We start from the raw sequence: 15,095 nt of genomic DNA, 5'->3' as shown, positions 1-15,095 counted from the left end.
ATCGCAACTCGCAACTAAAAATGTCATGCCATCTCTACAATATGACAATATTCAATTAATTATGTTGAGTTGATTATTTACATACTTGGTTAGGTTATGCTGTAACCTAAATTCTTTAAGAAAAATATGCGATGACAACTAACTAATCATTAACTTAATTTTGTAATTTTTCTAATTCTATGTGATAATGGGTATTTTAACAAAGAAGAAATTTCTTCCTGAAGCAAGTGGTGAGCAGATTTTGTAATTATTTAATTATCCTAAGTCATGTCACTTGGCCATAATTAAGAAGTAGGGCCTAGGGTAATCAGTGTCTTAAGGCCTATATTTAGACATCCAAGTTGAATATTTTCTTTAAGCTTTTAAACATGTTTAAGTTTCCATTTATCCTGACCTTAAAGCGTTCTTATACAATTCTTGTTATTTTTAGGGCCTTATGCTACATCATGTGCAGATTTGATGACAGAATATTCCCAGTATGGAGTTTTCATCCGACTCTACTATCCGACTTCTAAAGCCTCTGTAAGATATCCAATAGGCATAGCCTATGTTTTTGTATAACTAACTAGCTTATGAATGGCATCTAGGCTAGCTGTCAACTTAACAAGCCATTTCTGGTACCGTAACAAATAGGATGAAGGTGGATTGGGTGTACGGTAACTTAATTTTTTGGTAAAGGAAGGGGAATGGGTAGCTTATGTGGTACATTTTGATGTTTGCAAGACAAGGGGGACTAAGTAACTTAATACCTTTAATAAAAGAATACCCTCGGCCATGGGCCTAGGCTCTTTTAAAATATTCCAAATTTCCCAGTCCCATACAAAATTTATGGAATTTCTTGGTCATCAAAATGTGCATAGACTACAATTCTCAGTTCCTTGGTCAGCTTTGTCCAAAAACCTAACTTTGTTTTCAATTCAAAAGACAGTAGGCCTAAACGTTACCCCAACAGGTTGTTTGCATTTACGGGACTCCATTACATTTCTTTCAATACAAAAACTAAGAAGCTACTCGCTCAAGAAGAATCCAGTAAACATTTCTGTCAGCTCCCTTCTTATAGGCTTTGCCCTATTAGTACCTATGCTTGTTGACCACAACTGTAACAGTTTTTTGACCAAATCGTGTATGTAATGGCTGCAAGTAAACGTAAGTTAATTAAATTCAATTAGTTGTTGGGTGTGTTTCTAGCCCAGTGGTTTGTGACTCGAAATTCGGTAAGAGAGGGATGGGTTCAAACGGTAAAACAATTCAACAACATTTTCTGTCTGTCAGTTTGCAAAAACAGAATTAGGTCTACTGATCATTTGTACCTATAGTTTAGAAAACGCTTAGCCAATTCCTTCAATAGACAACCTTAACTTTTAAGACTCAACGAATTTGACTGGATTAATAAATTTTGAATCAAATTTTTTTACTTTTCACCTTATAAATAAAATTGAAATAGGTAGTCCTAGATATTACAACTCTTAAGAGGTGCGGTATTAATACTAAAAAAAGAGTGGGACTGCTTGTGTATCTTACTTTCAATGTGCACCAAAATTAGTAAAACTGTAACTGTATTCTATTATGATTACTGTATTAAATTAGTATTCTTTGTACTGTTAAAAAAAATTTCATAAACACATTATAAAATAACAATTAACTGCATTAACTTGAATTACTCGCTGAGAGAAAACCAGTTGTTTAATATCACATTTAATATAATTAGTCCTGCAATTAATTCAAAAAACCATTATAGTAACTATTCAAATATCTCTATCAGATAAAATGTGTATGTAACTTTTAACGAGGATTGATCAAATCCAGACAGGAACAGAAGGATGGTTTCGGTGGGTTCCTCACGACATGTACACCCAAGGGCTGGCTTGTGTTGTAAGTCTCTGGGTGTTTATACTACGACTGGTCATGTGGTGGTACGGAGGTAAGGACTATTTACATAATATTATTTTTTACAATATGTGTACAGTTAACTGTTGACAATCCAATACCTTTGGGTAGGGTACCAGGAGAGTTTCATTTTTGCGTCTTGAATCACTTAACATTAATATGATTCTTATACCTCCTCTAAGGGTGAATGACATTTGTTTCGGCAACTATGTTGCCTTCTTCACATCCTTGTCGTCAAGAATATCAATACTCCCTCATACTAAGTTAGCTAAACATTTAACCTGTGCACATGAAGATTCAGACCAAACAAAAAAATAATTCGACTACAACTGTGACGACAAGTACGTACTGCTCGGTTAACACGTCCAGATTTTTTTATTTTGAGTCTTCCTAATTTCCTTATAGGAGGTATAAGGAAAATGAGAAGAAATCAAGATAAATTAACCTCTTATTTATCAGGAGGGTGTCAGATCACCAAAAATAGGCCCACGATATTGTGTAAAACAATAAAGGAAAAAAGGAACCAATTCTATAAGGAAAGATAACTTGTGAAGTCGTCATATGCACTTTTTAACTATTGGACTTTCAAATTAATCAGTTTTGGCATAAAAAGTCCTTGTTGAACTCAAATTATAGGCTAGTTAATTAGGTTTTTTTTTCAGTTTAAGCCTCTTATTGATCAAATTTTAACTGGTTTAAAAATATCCTATACCTTATCTACCAAGTGACTCCTTGAATACGCTACCAGTCTCGAATTACATAAAATCTCAAGGATAAAATGAACAAACCTATTCAAGGAATTAAGATAACTTTGCAGATAGGGTAAATTTAACCATTTAATAATTTATTTAGTACATCAACTCTAGCATTTGATCTTGTAGGCCTGAATATGGTTAAGTATAACCATAGGCAAAAAGAATTAAATATAGACCGTCAGCTGTGCTGCGGTTACCATAGGTTCTGGCGCACACCGCTTGGAGCACCATGGTAGTTACGGCGTACGCGCTACGTAAACTACAGCGGTGTGCGCCGGAACCTACGGTAACCATGGCAACCGCAGCACGGCTGACAGTCTATATTTCATTCTTTTTGTCTATGGTATAACTTACACTTTAAATTTGAATAGAAATTCCTGATTTACATCATAGCAATGCTAATCAAGCCAGAAAGATTATTCAATTGACTAGTAATCGAAGCACAAAAATGTACTTAGACTCAGTAATCAACACGGATCACTGCAAAGACTGTGGAATCAGAGTGGACACAGACTAGAAAGATTTATTTGTTTTAGACTGGAATATAATTATCGAGAGTCATATATTTATCAGCATTACTAAAATTTTTGGCCTAATTTCCATGCACAATTGCCATTTTCTGTCTTCTAGTATAATGCCTTTAAGTAACCTTGTCTGACTAACTTTGTTCTACAAATTTTGTTTGGTTTCTATGTTGTAATTGTTGAGTGTCTTACAAATGCCTATCCAAGACTCCTCTTTTGCAACAGTGTACTAATTTTAAATTGATTTTCATTTTAGAAGAAGTTTTAGCAACTATATAGAAGCATATTACTTGTAGGCGTGGAAAGTAATCAGAGTATTTTGCCAGGTGAAATGTATGTCCCGGCTCAATGGGAGGCTCCGTTGCTGCCTGCCTCACACAGTGAGAGAAAGGAGAAGTTGCCAGTGATTATATTCTCTCATGGGTTCGGAGCCGCTAGGTACTTCTGCTCAGCAATGCTGTTGGAGTTGGCCTCACAGGGATACGTCGTCGCCTCTCTTGAACACAGGTTTGTATGTGCAAAGCATATAAATAAATATTGACATTTTGTGTAAGACAGAAAAATACTTTTTCAGCAAAAGAAAAGCTGTGGAACACTTGACTAAGGTATTTATTTGCTGACTTTAAAGTTAAAACAACTTTCAGACTGATTTTTATTGTTCGGTTAAGGGATTTTATTATTGATTGTTTTTTTATTAAAGCAAATCATAAATCAATTACTGTCTTTTTTGCTCTGGATTTTTAACTACCTATTGTAAACACGTTTACTCTTCAGGTCTGTCATTTTTACTGTTTTAAGAACTTGAGGGTTGTATGTTGTTTACATGGCTTTCTCATTGCAAAAATTTCTAAATGCTTTCCCATGTAAAAAATAAAAGTTTTTGTAATTTAATGTATTTTGTGGTTTTTACAACGTATCCCCAAATCTACAAAATGACTGGTATTATTTACATATGTGAGTTATTTTTTATATCCAGTTTTTAGAAAATTCTGGTAAAATACTTGTTTACACAATCATCATAATAGTAGGCTAGTAGAATCCTTAAGTAATAGTTTTACTGAAAGAAGCTTTCAAATTATTAATAATATCAAAAAACTACTGGTACCAAATAATTTAGGAGGAAAAAAATACTCTAACCATGATGTTTTGTTCTCAGGGATACATCCGCTTGTGCCACATATTTCTACAAATCAGCTGCTCACAGGGATAAAGACGAGAGGACTTGGATCCCCCACGCAAAACTGGAGATTGGTCCGCAGCATTATGAGTTGAGACGCAAACAAGTACGTTTGGAATAGAGTATAAGTAAGAATGTTATGTAATATTGTGGGTGGAGCTTGGTTAATTTTTGTTTGATTCACGTAGAGTCTGGGAGAATGGCTGTCAAATATAGGTTACTACAGGAAGTGTTTATTCATTTGATGGTCAGTTGTAGAATTGCCATTTCCCCAGAGATGACCGGATTTTGACATTCAAAATTTAGCTCCGAGGAATTTCTGCAAAAAATGAGAAATCTCTTTTTTACTCTCTATTAAAATGCATTATCTAACGGCACTTTTGGAATAAAATAAATGTTTGCGTTCGCAAACATTGTTATGCAATGACTGAAAAATGCAAGAACTCTTGTACTCTCAACTAAGGTTTTTTTATTCCTTGGTTTCACTTTGGCCAGCAAACATCCTTAGTTTGTCGTCTGTTTCATTGCTCCCAGTGCTTTAATTCGCGTCTGCCGGCCAGTCCGAAGGTATCCGTGTTCACTAGAAAGCTGAACCGAGTCTAGTAGACAAAGAGCGTTTTGTTTACGTTATTTGTTAATCGTTATTTTATAGTGACATGTGACGAGCAAGATGCAACATTTTTTGCTTTCGCTTATCATATTTGAACAATATTTGACAATGTAGCACGAATATTGAACAGAAACGCTATGGATTAATAGAATTAATTGCGTCACTGGCCAGAATGTCTATACTAATAGCCGTAACATCTGGTTTTTTTTTACGGTTGCATTGAAATATTAATAAAATCGTGTTTACTTTCGGGCCAGTGACATAATTGTATCTATGTTTAAGACCCATACACGTTTCTGTTATAATATTTGTGCTATGTAGATATATTGCTAGACCGTTAAATTTTATCCACTATAGTGGGGACCTCCAGCTAAAATTTACTCTTTTTAAAAATCAACATGGCAACCCTAGTCAGTTGCCATAATGCAGTGGACAGATAGGCTAAGTAGCCTAGTGCTCATTTTGTGTACCATTTATAATACTTGTATTACAAGTAGCCTATCATTAACAAATTTTCACAAACAAATTAATTTTACCAACATTAATTTTAATATGTATTTTTTATCTGAACACTTATGACATATCCCGCTGTTATGTTTCTAGGTCAGGTGTAGAAGAGATGAATGTGTCAAGTCTTTGGACTTCTTGGAGGATATTAACAGTGGAAATACAAACAAAAATATTTTGAAAACATCTCTGGATCTTCAAGGTTTTAAGGTAAATTGAGAATCGGTGAATTATACTGTCCTTTATTGACTCATACAATGGTTTAAGAAATTATCTTCATGGCTTGATAAATTGAAAATAGTTGTTTGAGATTAAAATATTATTGTTTGAACATAGCAACAACATACACATAGGTACATAGGTTGAACATAGGTATTCAAATTGGATATAAAAGTCTAGTTGATTTGTAGTAATCTTCATTTGTAGGCTTAAGCGGCCGGTGTCATCACTGAATTCTCGGTCTTCCGGTGAAAGCCGCGTCAAGTTGTTATTTACACTATGTTAAAACCAAAGGTTTTCGCTCATTCTATGATGAGGATGTCTCAAGGATTTTAAACACAAATGTTGAAATAAATTCAAATGTTTTCCAGGATCAGTTAGACCTTGACAGTGTTACAGTCATGGGACACTCATTTGGGGGCTCCACTGCACTTCTGACACTTGCTTCAGATACACGGTTTAAGTAAGTTTCGATTTAAGCTTTGACAGCTAAGCAACAGAATGTGGATCAGCTTGTGGTGAAAGTCAATAACCAAATATTAGACTTATTTAACTCATAAATAAACTATTAACACTAAATGATCTATTAGATTTTTTAAAGATTTTGTTTTGAAAATAATTTTGCGTCCCATGAAGACATGATTTGGCTTCATGGCCTGATTGTTCCTTGAGTCTGCATATGGCATTAACTCGTAGGGGTCTGCAGACCAGAAACTTTTACTTACGTCGATCAGGTAACAAATCTTAGGTTACGAGTCTCGAGCCAAAATTGGGTTCATCTGGGAAGAGTTTTAAATAATATTAATTTCAATATCACAATCAGTTTCTCCCACAATCACGGTCAAATAATGAACATCTTCCGGAGTTATGGCAAAATCAAGAACATATTTTGCATTCAGGGGAAGTCATAAACATTTTTGCAGTCATGATCAAATCTAGAATATCTTCTACAGTCGTAGGAATCCCATCATCATCTCTCACGATTGCCACAAACCATGAACGTCGCCCACGATTGGGTTAAGTTTTTAAATTGCACATCTATGCAGATGCCTTCTGCGATTGTGAAAAAAACTTGGCTTGTTTCCGCTTTAATTTCTTAGAAAATGATCTTGTTTCCCTATAATGGTTCTTGTGGTCCATATTTATGACAGGCAAGGGGTGATCCTGGACGGCTGGATGTTCCCTCTCAAGGAAGAAGACGTTGTGGTGCCTCAACCGCTGCTGTTGATCAACACTCCTACATTCCACATTGCCAGCAACATCTCCGTCATGACGGATCAGATCATCAACAGACCTGCAGAGGCTCGGCGTCAACTCTACATTATCAGGTAGATCACTCTACTATTTACTAACACATACTGAAGTGACCTTTCTCAGCTGTGGCTTATTTTTTGTTTAAAATGAACATAATTCAATGAGCCACTCACAGAGTGCGATAAAGTCTAGAACCCTAGTTTTTGCCTTAGTTTTTGTTGGTGAGAAGGTTAATGTGACATCAAAAAGCTCAAAGCTTACAATGAGTCATATCAGTTTTTCCTCGTTAAAAAGTTGGCAAATTCAACAGAAATCATAAATTTACATCTGCGCACTTCAGTTCAACATATTGATTAAAATCTGACAACAAGGGGATTGTGGTTCCGGTTGATAGTAAATTAGGACCTAGAGGGGGCTTAACTGTTGTTAATCATGTAATATGTGTGCAATTATATAATATTTTTTCAATAACCTCATGAGCCTGCCACAATGGTGACCTTGATAAATTCAAATTGAAATGCCATTATAATCACAAGGACAAGACAATGCTGAAGTGAGAGAAAATAATTTATTAATATAAATAAACTCGTCTTCCTTAAAAAATAAGATTGCCAATGACACAGAAAAAATATACACTTAAAATATTGAAGGATTATAACAATATTGTACTATTGTCTAAGTCTGTAGACTTCACCCGCATTGTCTGCCTTTTCAGCTTAAAACGTTTACCACTGAGCTACAGTTTTGGTATTACTATTAATTGATAAGAAAATGGCTTTAATTTACTAAGATTCTCTTTGTTAGAATATACACTTAATTTAGTAACTGAACACAGATTTTTTATTTGATTAATTAAGTCTATTACAATACTTACAACATGTAAAATTGTTTATGTGTCGAAGTCCCATTCTCAGTTATCCTAAACCGTGAAATAAATTCCTCAAGTCTGGGAGGTGTCAATGAACACTCAAGACAATAATCACTCGCTTTATCACCAGAGAATTATTTTTTCTTTGAATTTCAGAACCTCCAACCACGAGACACAGACAGACGCTCCGTTTGTTTTCGGCTACTGGTTGGACCTGTTTAAGCCCAAGATTGATCCATATCTTGGAACTACCATCAATAACTATCTGATCATAAAATACCTTCAACCAATGACTGGTAAGAAACGTGCTTAGTTTACTTTATTGTAGGTAGTTTTAGGTTTTTGGAATAGCCCTTCAGTAAAGTACAACTCGACAGTTCAGATTTCTCAACAAACAAAAGAATGTGTACGTAATGGAAACTTCTTGAAAATGGTAAAGAATGTGTATGTTATGTGAACTACGGAAGTTGGTAGAGTAGGGGACAAAGAACGAAGTAGGCCAACAGACAGCCTTTGCCATTCTTACGAAGTGCTACTTGTGGACTTAGTCTTGCATACTTGACAACTGGAGCACTAGGCAGTCAGTCTGTCTGTTATCACCAAAACTATTGCTCGATATGAGGGGGAACGCGGCGGAACGGAGTATCGATATCTCTCTTTTGGAAAGATATAATATTGGCATTAATAAGTACATTAATAGGTACTAATCATATAAATAGGTTACAGTTCTGGCACTTCATTTTTTACAAATCGAGCACTGACCAAAACTATGACTTTATAAAGATTCAATAATATATTTTTTAACAAGTTAAATTTATATACAGTATTTCAAAGTTATATTGTTTATTATTATATTATATTATATTATTATAGTGTAAATTTATCATATCTATAAAATAAACAGAAGGAAAATGTACCATATTATTTTCCAATTTACATGTTCAGCCCTTTTTCCGATAACTTTCTCAAACTAGGCAGGTACCCTTCCAGTCCATAGTTTGCCGAGTTTGTAATACTTTACTGTATAAAAAAAATATCAATTTAAACTTCCATAGGAAAACTTGATATCCAAAGGATAATGTCCAGTTATGTTGTAAATTAAAAGGCAACCTCATTTAAAAATTGGTAGAATTTTTGGAATTTTACTATTTAAGTCAAATAACAAAAGACCATAATTTAAGTTAGTTACATTTGATTAATTTTATATGACTAATATAATTTATTTGTAATATTAGGGATTCCAAGTGGGGCTGAGCAAATTGATCAAGAGTTGAAAAAGCATCAAGAGTTGATCATAGAAGGAAGACTTCCAGACCCCGTCAGGCCAAGGAAGGGGATGTCTTTGCTGTCTTGAGTTTTGCGCCGAAGAAATCTTCAATCTCAGGAATAACATAATTACTATTGCAATTATATAATAAGGAAGATTGCCTTAATTATTTACCATGAATACTGACTCACAATTTTGTTATCTATCTTATTTTTAAAATAATTTTTACATGTAAAAATTCTACCTTTTAAAATATGGAACATTTTTGTGTGAGGTAAGTGAACCTCAATTAGTTATAGGTTTCACTGTAATACATTTAAAATGGGACGATGATTTACACCATGTTAAATTTCATGTTGTAGCCTTTTGAGGTGTGCTACTACTGAGTGACGATGGTGTAATGTTAGTGATGAACGTTATGGTACTGTAAAACTAAAGTATGCGTGCCGATTCTGCTACCAAATTAATTCATGAAAGACGTGTTGGGGACCAGAGGACGGAGATCTTTTACCCAGACCGGAAGCTTGCATAGCCAGCTTTGATTTATGCTAATACAACTAATTTATTAAAACTATCCTTCCAAAACTTGTGACCCAGTAAATGACTGTTAATGAAAAGGTTGGCTGGTGATTGAACTACTTAAATAACAAATAACTAACAATTTACTGAGAAGAACTAAGGAAACTTCTGGGGAAAACGTGTTGCCCTAATAATGTTGAAAATGGTCCGAGCCTGAAGAGCTCGACCAGTAAATTTCCTAATACCTACATTTCCAATGTCGGGACGACCCTTGTAGGTCTCCCCCTTGTTTGCTAACTAGCCTGACATATTAATCTATGTAACTACTATGGTAATTATTCTAACAACTTATCCATTTAGGTGAGTTAGAGTTTTCTGGACAGTGGGCGATCAGTTTCCTTTCCAGACAGTTGTAGAAAGGGCCAGGGTCGAAGTGGGAAGACGGTTGGGAAAGGTCGGTGGGAGAAGCCGTTCGCTTGCTCGCGGTGGTCTGACGAGTTCGCCATGCAGCCCTGCCACACGAAGCGCTGACACTATAAGAAATATAGCGTGCCGCTATGCGTCACAATGTTTATACAATCAGAAGAATTTTGTTTTTAATGCTAATGTCAAAACGTAAATATGACACCAAGTTTAGAATTATCTCGAGTTAACACGTTCACTGCGGGCCATTCACCGATGAGTGCTCCAGTTCCTTTCTGCCACCCTGAACGCTCACCCGTGAGTGGCGACATCGCCTACATTACATTCAAATTCTGCGCAGCAGCACACTGGGAAGAACGGGTATTTTTAGTCTGCATTTCATTTAGCTTTATTTTGGTGTAGGTTGGTAATAAATTTCCCCGTAAAATCTCCTTCTGGTCAGCTTAGTGGAAATCAACTTGTTGTCCTGTGTTTCTCCCTATAGTTGGCAATACAATGAGACCGGCTAGTTTCAGACAGTGCTGCTATCTGTGAGTGTTTCATCAAACTACGTTGACTTTCGTTGTAGCGCAGAACATCACCACACGTAATTTGCTATTTGTCAGACAGAAAATTTGAAAGCCAAACAACGGGTTCCCTTGACGCTGCGCCGCACCTGGGCTGTGCCTGCCATTGATGGGGCCGCAGCGAACATGTTAACAACATATCAAAATGGCGAATGTAGTTGTAAAGTGGAAATAACATTCCAAGTAGGTTTACCATTTTATAGGATTCCTAGTACTACCTATGATGTTTTTTTAAGATTTGTTGTAACATAGACGAGGTGTTAGCCCGTCCTACGTACGGGAATTCAGTAGTCAGTTAAAACCGTGTACAATTCAGATCAGCTAGTTTACACATATAAAGACAAAGTTTCTTGCAGTTTTAATTGGAAAAATCATCTTGTAAACAAATGTTGTGTGACCAAATATGTTTTTATTCCATCATAGGCCTATACGATATGCATTTTAAATCCGATAATTTTACAATAAAACAGCAATTCTGCAATTTTTACGATGTGAAAAGCGTTGAAGTGAGATTTGCAGCCGATTCGCACAGACGCACACTGATTATAAGTAGCCTACAGTAGAGAGGGTAATAGTCAATTGAAAAGTGTAGGCCCTATAGACCTAGTCAACGATACCACCTTCCATAGCATACCTCCCTCTTCCATAATTATTATCACCACAATACAACTACTATACACAATTTCCAGTAGGTCTGAATAAAACGATAGTATCCAATAAAATTCACAGTACACATAATTTAACTTTGGTGTCCTAACATCAAAGATAATCGTCACACCTAACCTTTATATCAATTTCACTACATTAATTGCTAAATAAATAAGCGTAAACAAAGAAAAGTAAAAACAATAACAGTTTGTTTTGAAACAGCTGTTTGGTTCAAATAACATTCATTTGAAAAAAAGAACTGGTCACATGTAGCAGGAATATAAAAAGTAAACACGCTACGCTAGTAAAGCTAATGACGTAATTGTCAATGTTTATTATCCATACCGTTATCAGTTCTATCATTGATAATTACCCACCCTCATTGAATAAATGTACATCGTAATTTCCCATATAAGTTAATTTAAACTACAATATATTCATAGTTTAAATAAAAGTGATATTTTCACGTTTGGGGGCGCTGATATAGGCGCCCCCAAACGTAACCACAACTGAACACGATTTCATAAAAGGATGGTTTGTCTAATTATTGCAGTATCCTAGGTCAATGTTGATGTTGTGTTCAATCTATGTCATTTATCTGTTTATCTTTGTATAAAACCCGGCTGAGGTTGTGGTGGTAATTTAAAATCGTGATTCCTGATTATTCTTGATCTTCTTTTTATGATATCAATATTTCCAGGCCTAATCCAAACAAAGTTAAAGCAGACAAACATTAATTGTAAACAAAAAGCTACCATGAAGAATAAAAACATGTAAACTTTGTTATTTTTCTAATCTTTCCTTGAAAAGTGGAGTAGTAAAATAATTTGCATTTATTGTTTTTTATTAAGGCTCGTGTACAGAGCCTCGATTTGTACTGTGGTTTAATTATTTTTTGTTAAAACTGTGGTCTAATTATCTCTACTAATCTTACTTATTTCCTATAATCAATGACAAAAATAAAATAACCTCATAGTTCCATAGTTTATATTTAACCAGCTGTTAGTTAAAACAAATTATCTATATAAATAAAATTAGAGTTTTGTCTGTACATTGCTTAGAATAATGAACTTTTTGGTTATTTTTACATTTCATAGGTCAGAGAAACCGAATCAAACCTTATCTCAATTTCTGTCTGTCTGTCTGTCTGTCTGTCTGTCTGTCTATCTGTCATTCTCTTGGTAACGCTAAAATACGCACTTTATTACAACTACTCCTCAATAACTATAGCACTGTCCCGCCTGAAACTTATTTTCCAAATACTATACATATATGAGATGGTTTTAGACGTATTTCATCGAATATGAGACAGTTAGATATTTAACAGTAAACCCTTGAAAATCAAGTTTTTGTCGATTTTTGACGTGGAATTTCTGGAAGCCCATGTTAACCTTATGAGAAATGAAATTATTGAATCTTAACAGCTGTTTCAATTAAACAAGTTGGTTCTGTTCTGTGATGTTCAATAGCATTAAAGTTACAAGGATTACCAACAGGGTGCAGCACTAGCACTATTATTTCTTTTACATTTATGACAACAGCTAATTTGCAACCTGGAGGCGAGTGAGCGTAGCGAACGAGCTAACCTGAAGGCAAGTGAGCGTAGCGAACGAGCTAACCTGAAGGAAAGTGAGCGCAGCGAACGAGCTCCAACATACAGGTGAGTGAGCGTAGCGAACGAACTTCAACCAGGACGTGATTGAGCCATGCAAACGAGATCAGATAGTAAAAATAAAAGTAAGCCTACCGTTATAGGATCGACCGGCAGACACAGAGGTAATTTAACCTTTTATTGATTGTCATACCGATCCGGAACAACAAAAAACAACATAAAATGAAGCTATGTATAATAGTTTGGCCAGCATATCTTAAAATATGCAAACCAACTGCTGTTCTTTATATAAGAAGGTTTCAACTGAATATTATAAGATCCCCGTGCGTAGAACGGGTACACAGCTAGTATTGCTCTAAAACAAATCGAAGATTACAAAGATTGCTTTAAAAAATAATTTGAACATCCTAGTATTTTACTATGTATATTTAATTAATCTGTCATCCTTTTACAGAAGAATTGAACGTATCAATGATTAGCATTACACATAGTATAAATTAGTCAACCCTAACTATGTCTTTACATTTTTATCCAATTGCAGAATTTGTGACACAAAAGATGAATGTTTACGGCTGTTATGTTAAGCAAATGATTTTATGCCAAAAGCTAGTTTAGAATCTTAGCGTCGGCTTCTAGACTTTTAAAAAATTAAAACTTAATTTCTAAAAAACTGGGACCCTAAACTAAAATTATGGCTTCGACATTACCTAGTTCTCAAAATTGTCTTTCTTTCAACACAAAAATCATGAAAATCCGTCGAGTGGTTGATTCAGAATCGTGAACTAAAAAAACACTGTTTCGTTTTAATATTATAGATTTAAAATACAGTACTCCCTTATTAGATTTGTCATCCTTATGAATCAGCTTAAGACAATGTCTTTAGAGGTGTGTTTTTATAATTGGTTTCTTGTTATTGTAGTTGCCGTTATTAAGAACCTCGTTTAGTGAAAGCAAAAGAGTTACTCGTAAAAATTAGTTCTTCGCCTGGTTAAATAACCAAAAACAAATCATAAAATTGAACTTAAAATAGAAACAAAATGTCATTGAAACTAGCGCTCAGTGTCACCAACATGAACTAGACATGAAAAATGTGTTTTTTCCTACAGTTACTTAACAATGTACATGTTCTCTCACTGATTTGAGAAAGCAAAGTGGCCAATTCGCTCACCAGTGTTACTTTAACACACTAATTACTTTGTCTCACTCCAGATTTGCAACGTGAAGGCACGAAATAGTGAGCGCGTAACATGCAGACAAGGTCGTATGCCCGCGAAATAGGTCGGCAGCACTGGCTGTAAATCAGCTGGTCAGCTGTTGCACTGTTGTATCATTAAATGTCATATTAAAAGTTCATTTTTGTGTAAAAATATGTTACGTATCTTTACCAATTTATTTGTTTTATGGTATCTGTAGGAAAAATATAATGTGCAACTCAAGTGCAAAGTGTAATTGCCTCACTCGAGAAACCATTCCTCACTCGCCTACGGCTCGTGAGTAAGTATTTCTCTCGAGTGAGTCAATTGCTCACTTTGCTCACTAGTTGCACAAATAACTATAGTTTTGAAAATGGGATGAGAATTCTTATTTTCGTGTTGTTTAGTCTATGGTTTTACTCAGCTTAAACTTGTAATTACTTTTTGTTCTTAATAATACTTCACATCAAATTTAGCTCATGGATTAGAATTGCACAAACGAACATTTAAACCCAGAATTCTCGGAGCTACTATCTCCCTCTTTGGTATTGGGGATAATTAATAATCCTATTGTGTGCAATTCTTGTGTATTTTCATCTACTAGTGTACCTGTTGCTCGAATTCGAGCAATTGCTAAGAAATACAGGAGTTATTTTAAAACGAATAACAGTCTTTTTTTCTGATGACTTTAAAAGATTCGACTCAAAGATTATGGAAATACTCAAGATGTACATAACAGATCGATATAATCAACATTTCTTGTAAATATCTTATTATTTTTCAAAAGCTGATCTTGTTTTTTTAGGGGTTTCTACATAGTTTTCATAGTTTACATAGTAGTTTACATAGTTTTAATTTGTTTCCATAGTTTGCAAATCGGCTCTTTCAATGATTAGGCCTACTAAGAAATGCAGCACAGTGTTAATTCCGTTTTCTTTTTAGTATATCAAATTATCTAGGATCTCTCGCTTTTTCCCAATGTAATATTTATGCCAACCCAAATTCAAATAGTAAATATTTCATTTCAACCAAGTCAGTAAATGTTTGTAGCAAACTGTTAAATTAG

General features: G+C 34.7%; 1 protein-coding gene across 1 annotated transcript; it reads left to right on the top strand.

The window, feature by feature from the left end:
- Positions 1-113: 113 nt before the first annotated feature.
- LOC128990826 (platelet-activating factor acetylhydrolase-like) lies at positions 114-9,261 on the top strand. Its single transcript, XM_054413435.1, has 10 exons — positions 114-230; positions 431-522; positions 1,807-1,921; positions 3,493-3,673; positions 4,323-4,449; positions 5,557-5,670; positions 6,051-6,142; positions 6,831-7,007; positions 7,958-8,097; positions 9,037-9,261. The coding sequence occupies exons 1-10, from the start codon at positions 188-190 to the stop codon at positions 9,153-9,155; spliced, it is 1,200 nt and encodes a 399-aa protein (XP_054269410.1). The 5' UTR covers positions 114-187; the 3' UTR covers positions 9,156-9,261.
- The last annotated feature ends 5,834 nt before the right edge of the window (positions 9,262-15,095 follow it).

The sequence above is a fragment of the Macrosteles quadrilineatus genome, unplaced genomic scaffold (genome assembly GCF_028750875.1).
Source record: "Macrosteles quadrilineatus isolate MER2022 unplaced genomic scaffold, UCM_ALF_1.0 Scaffold_3__2_contigs__length_128488019, whole genome shotgun sequence".
NCBI lineage: Eukaryota > Metazoa > Arthropoda > Insecta > Hemiptera > Cicadellidae > Macrosteles > Macrosteles quadrilineatus.
This window is presented reverse-complemented; position numbering and strand designations above follow the sequence as displayed.

Bases quoted from the DNA above. Each gene is read 5' to 3' on its own strand.
- LOC128990826 (XM_054413435.1), top strand. From the start codon at position 188: ATGGGTATTTTAACAAAGAAGAAATTTCTTCCTGAAGCAAGTG. The intron at 523-1,806 runs GTAAGATATCCA...GATCAAATCCAG, and splicing joins ATCCGACTTCTAAAGCCTCT to ACAGGAACAGAAGGATGGTT. The intron at 1,922-3,492 runs GTAAGGACTATT...GTATTTTGCCAG, and splicing joins GGTCATGTGGTGGTACGGAG to GTGAAATGTATGTCCCGGCT.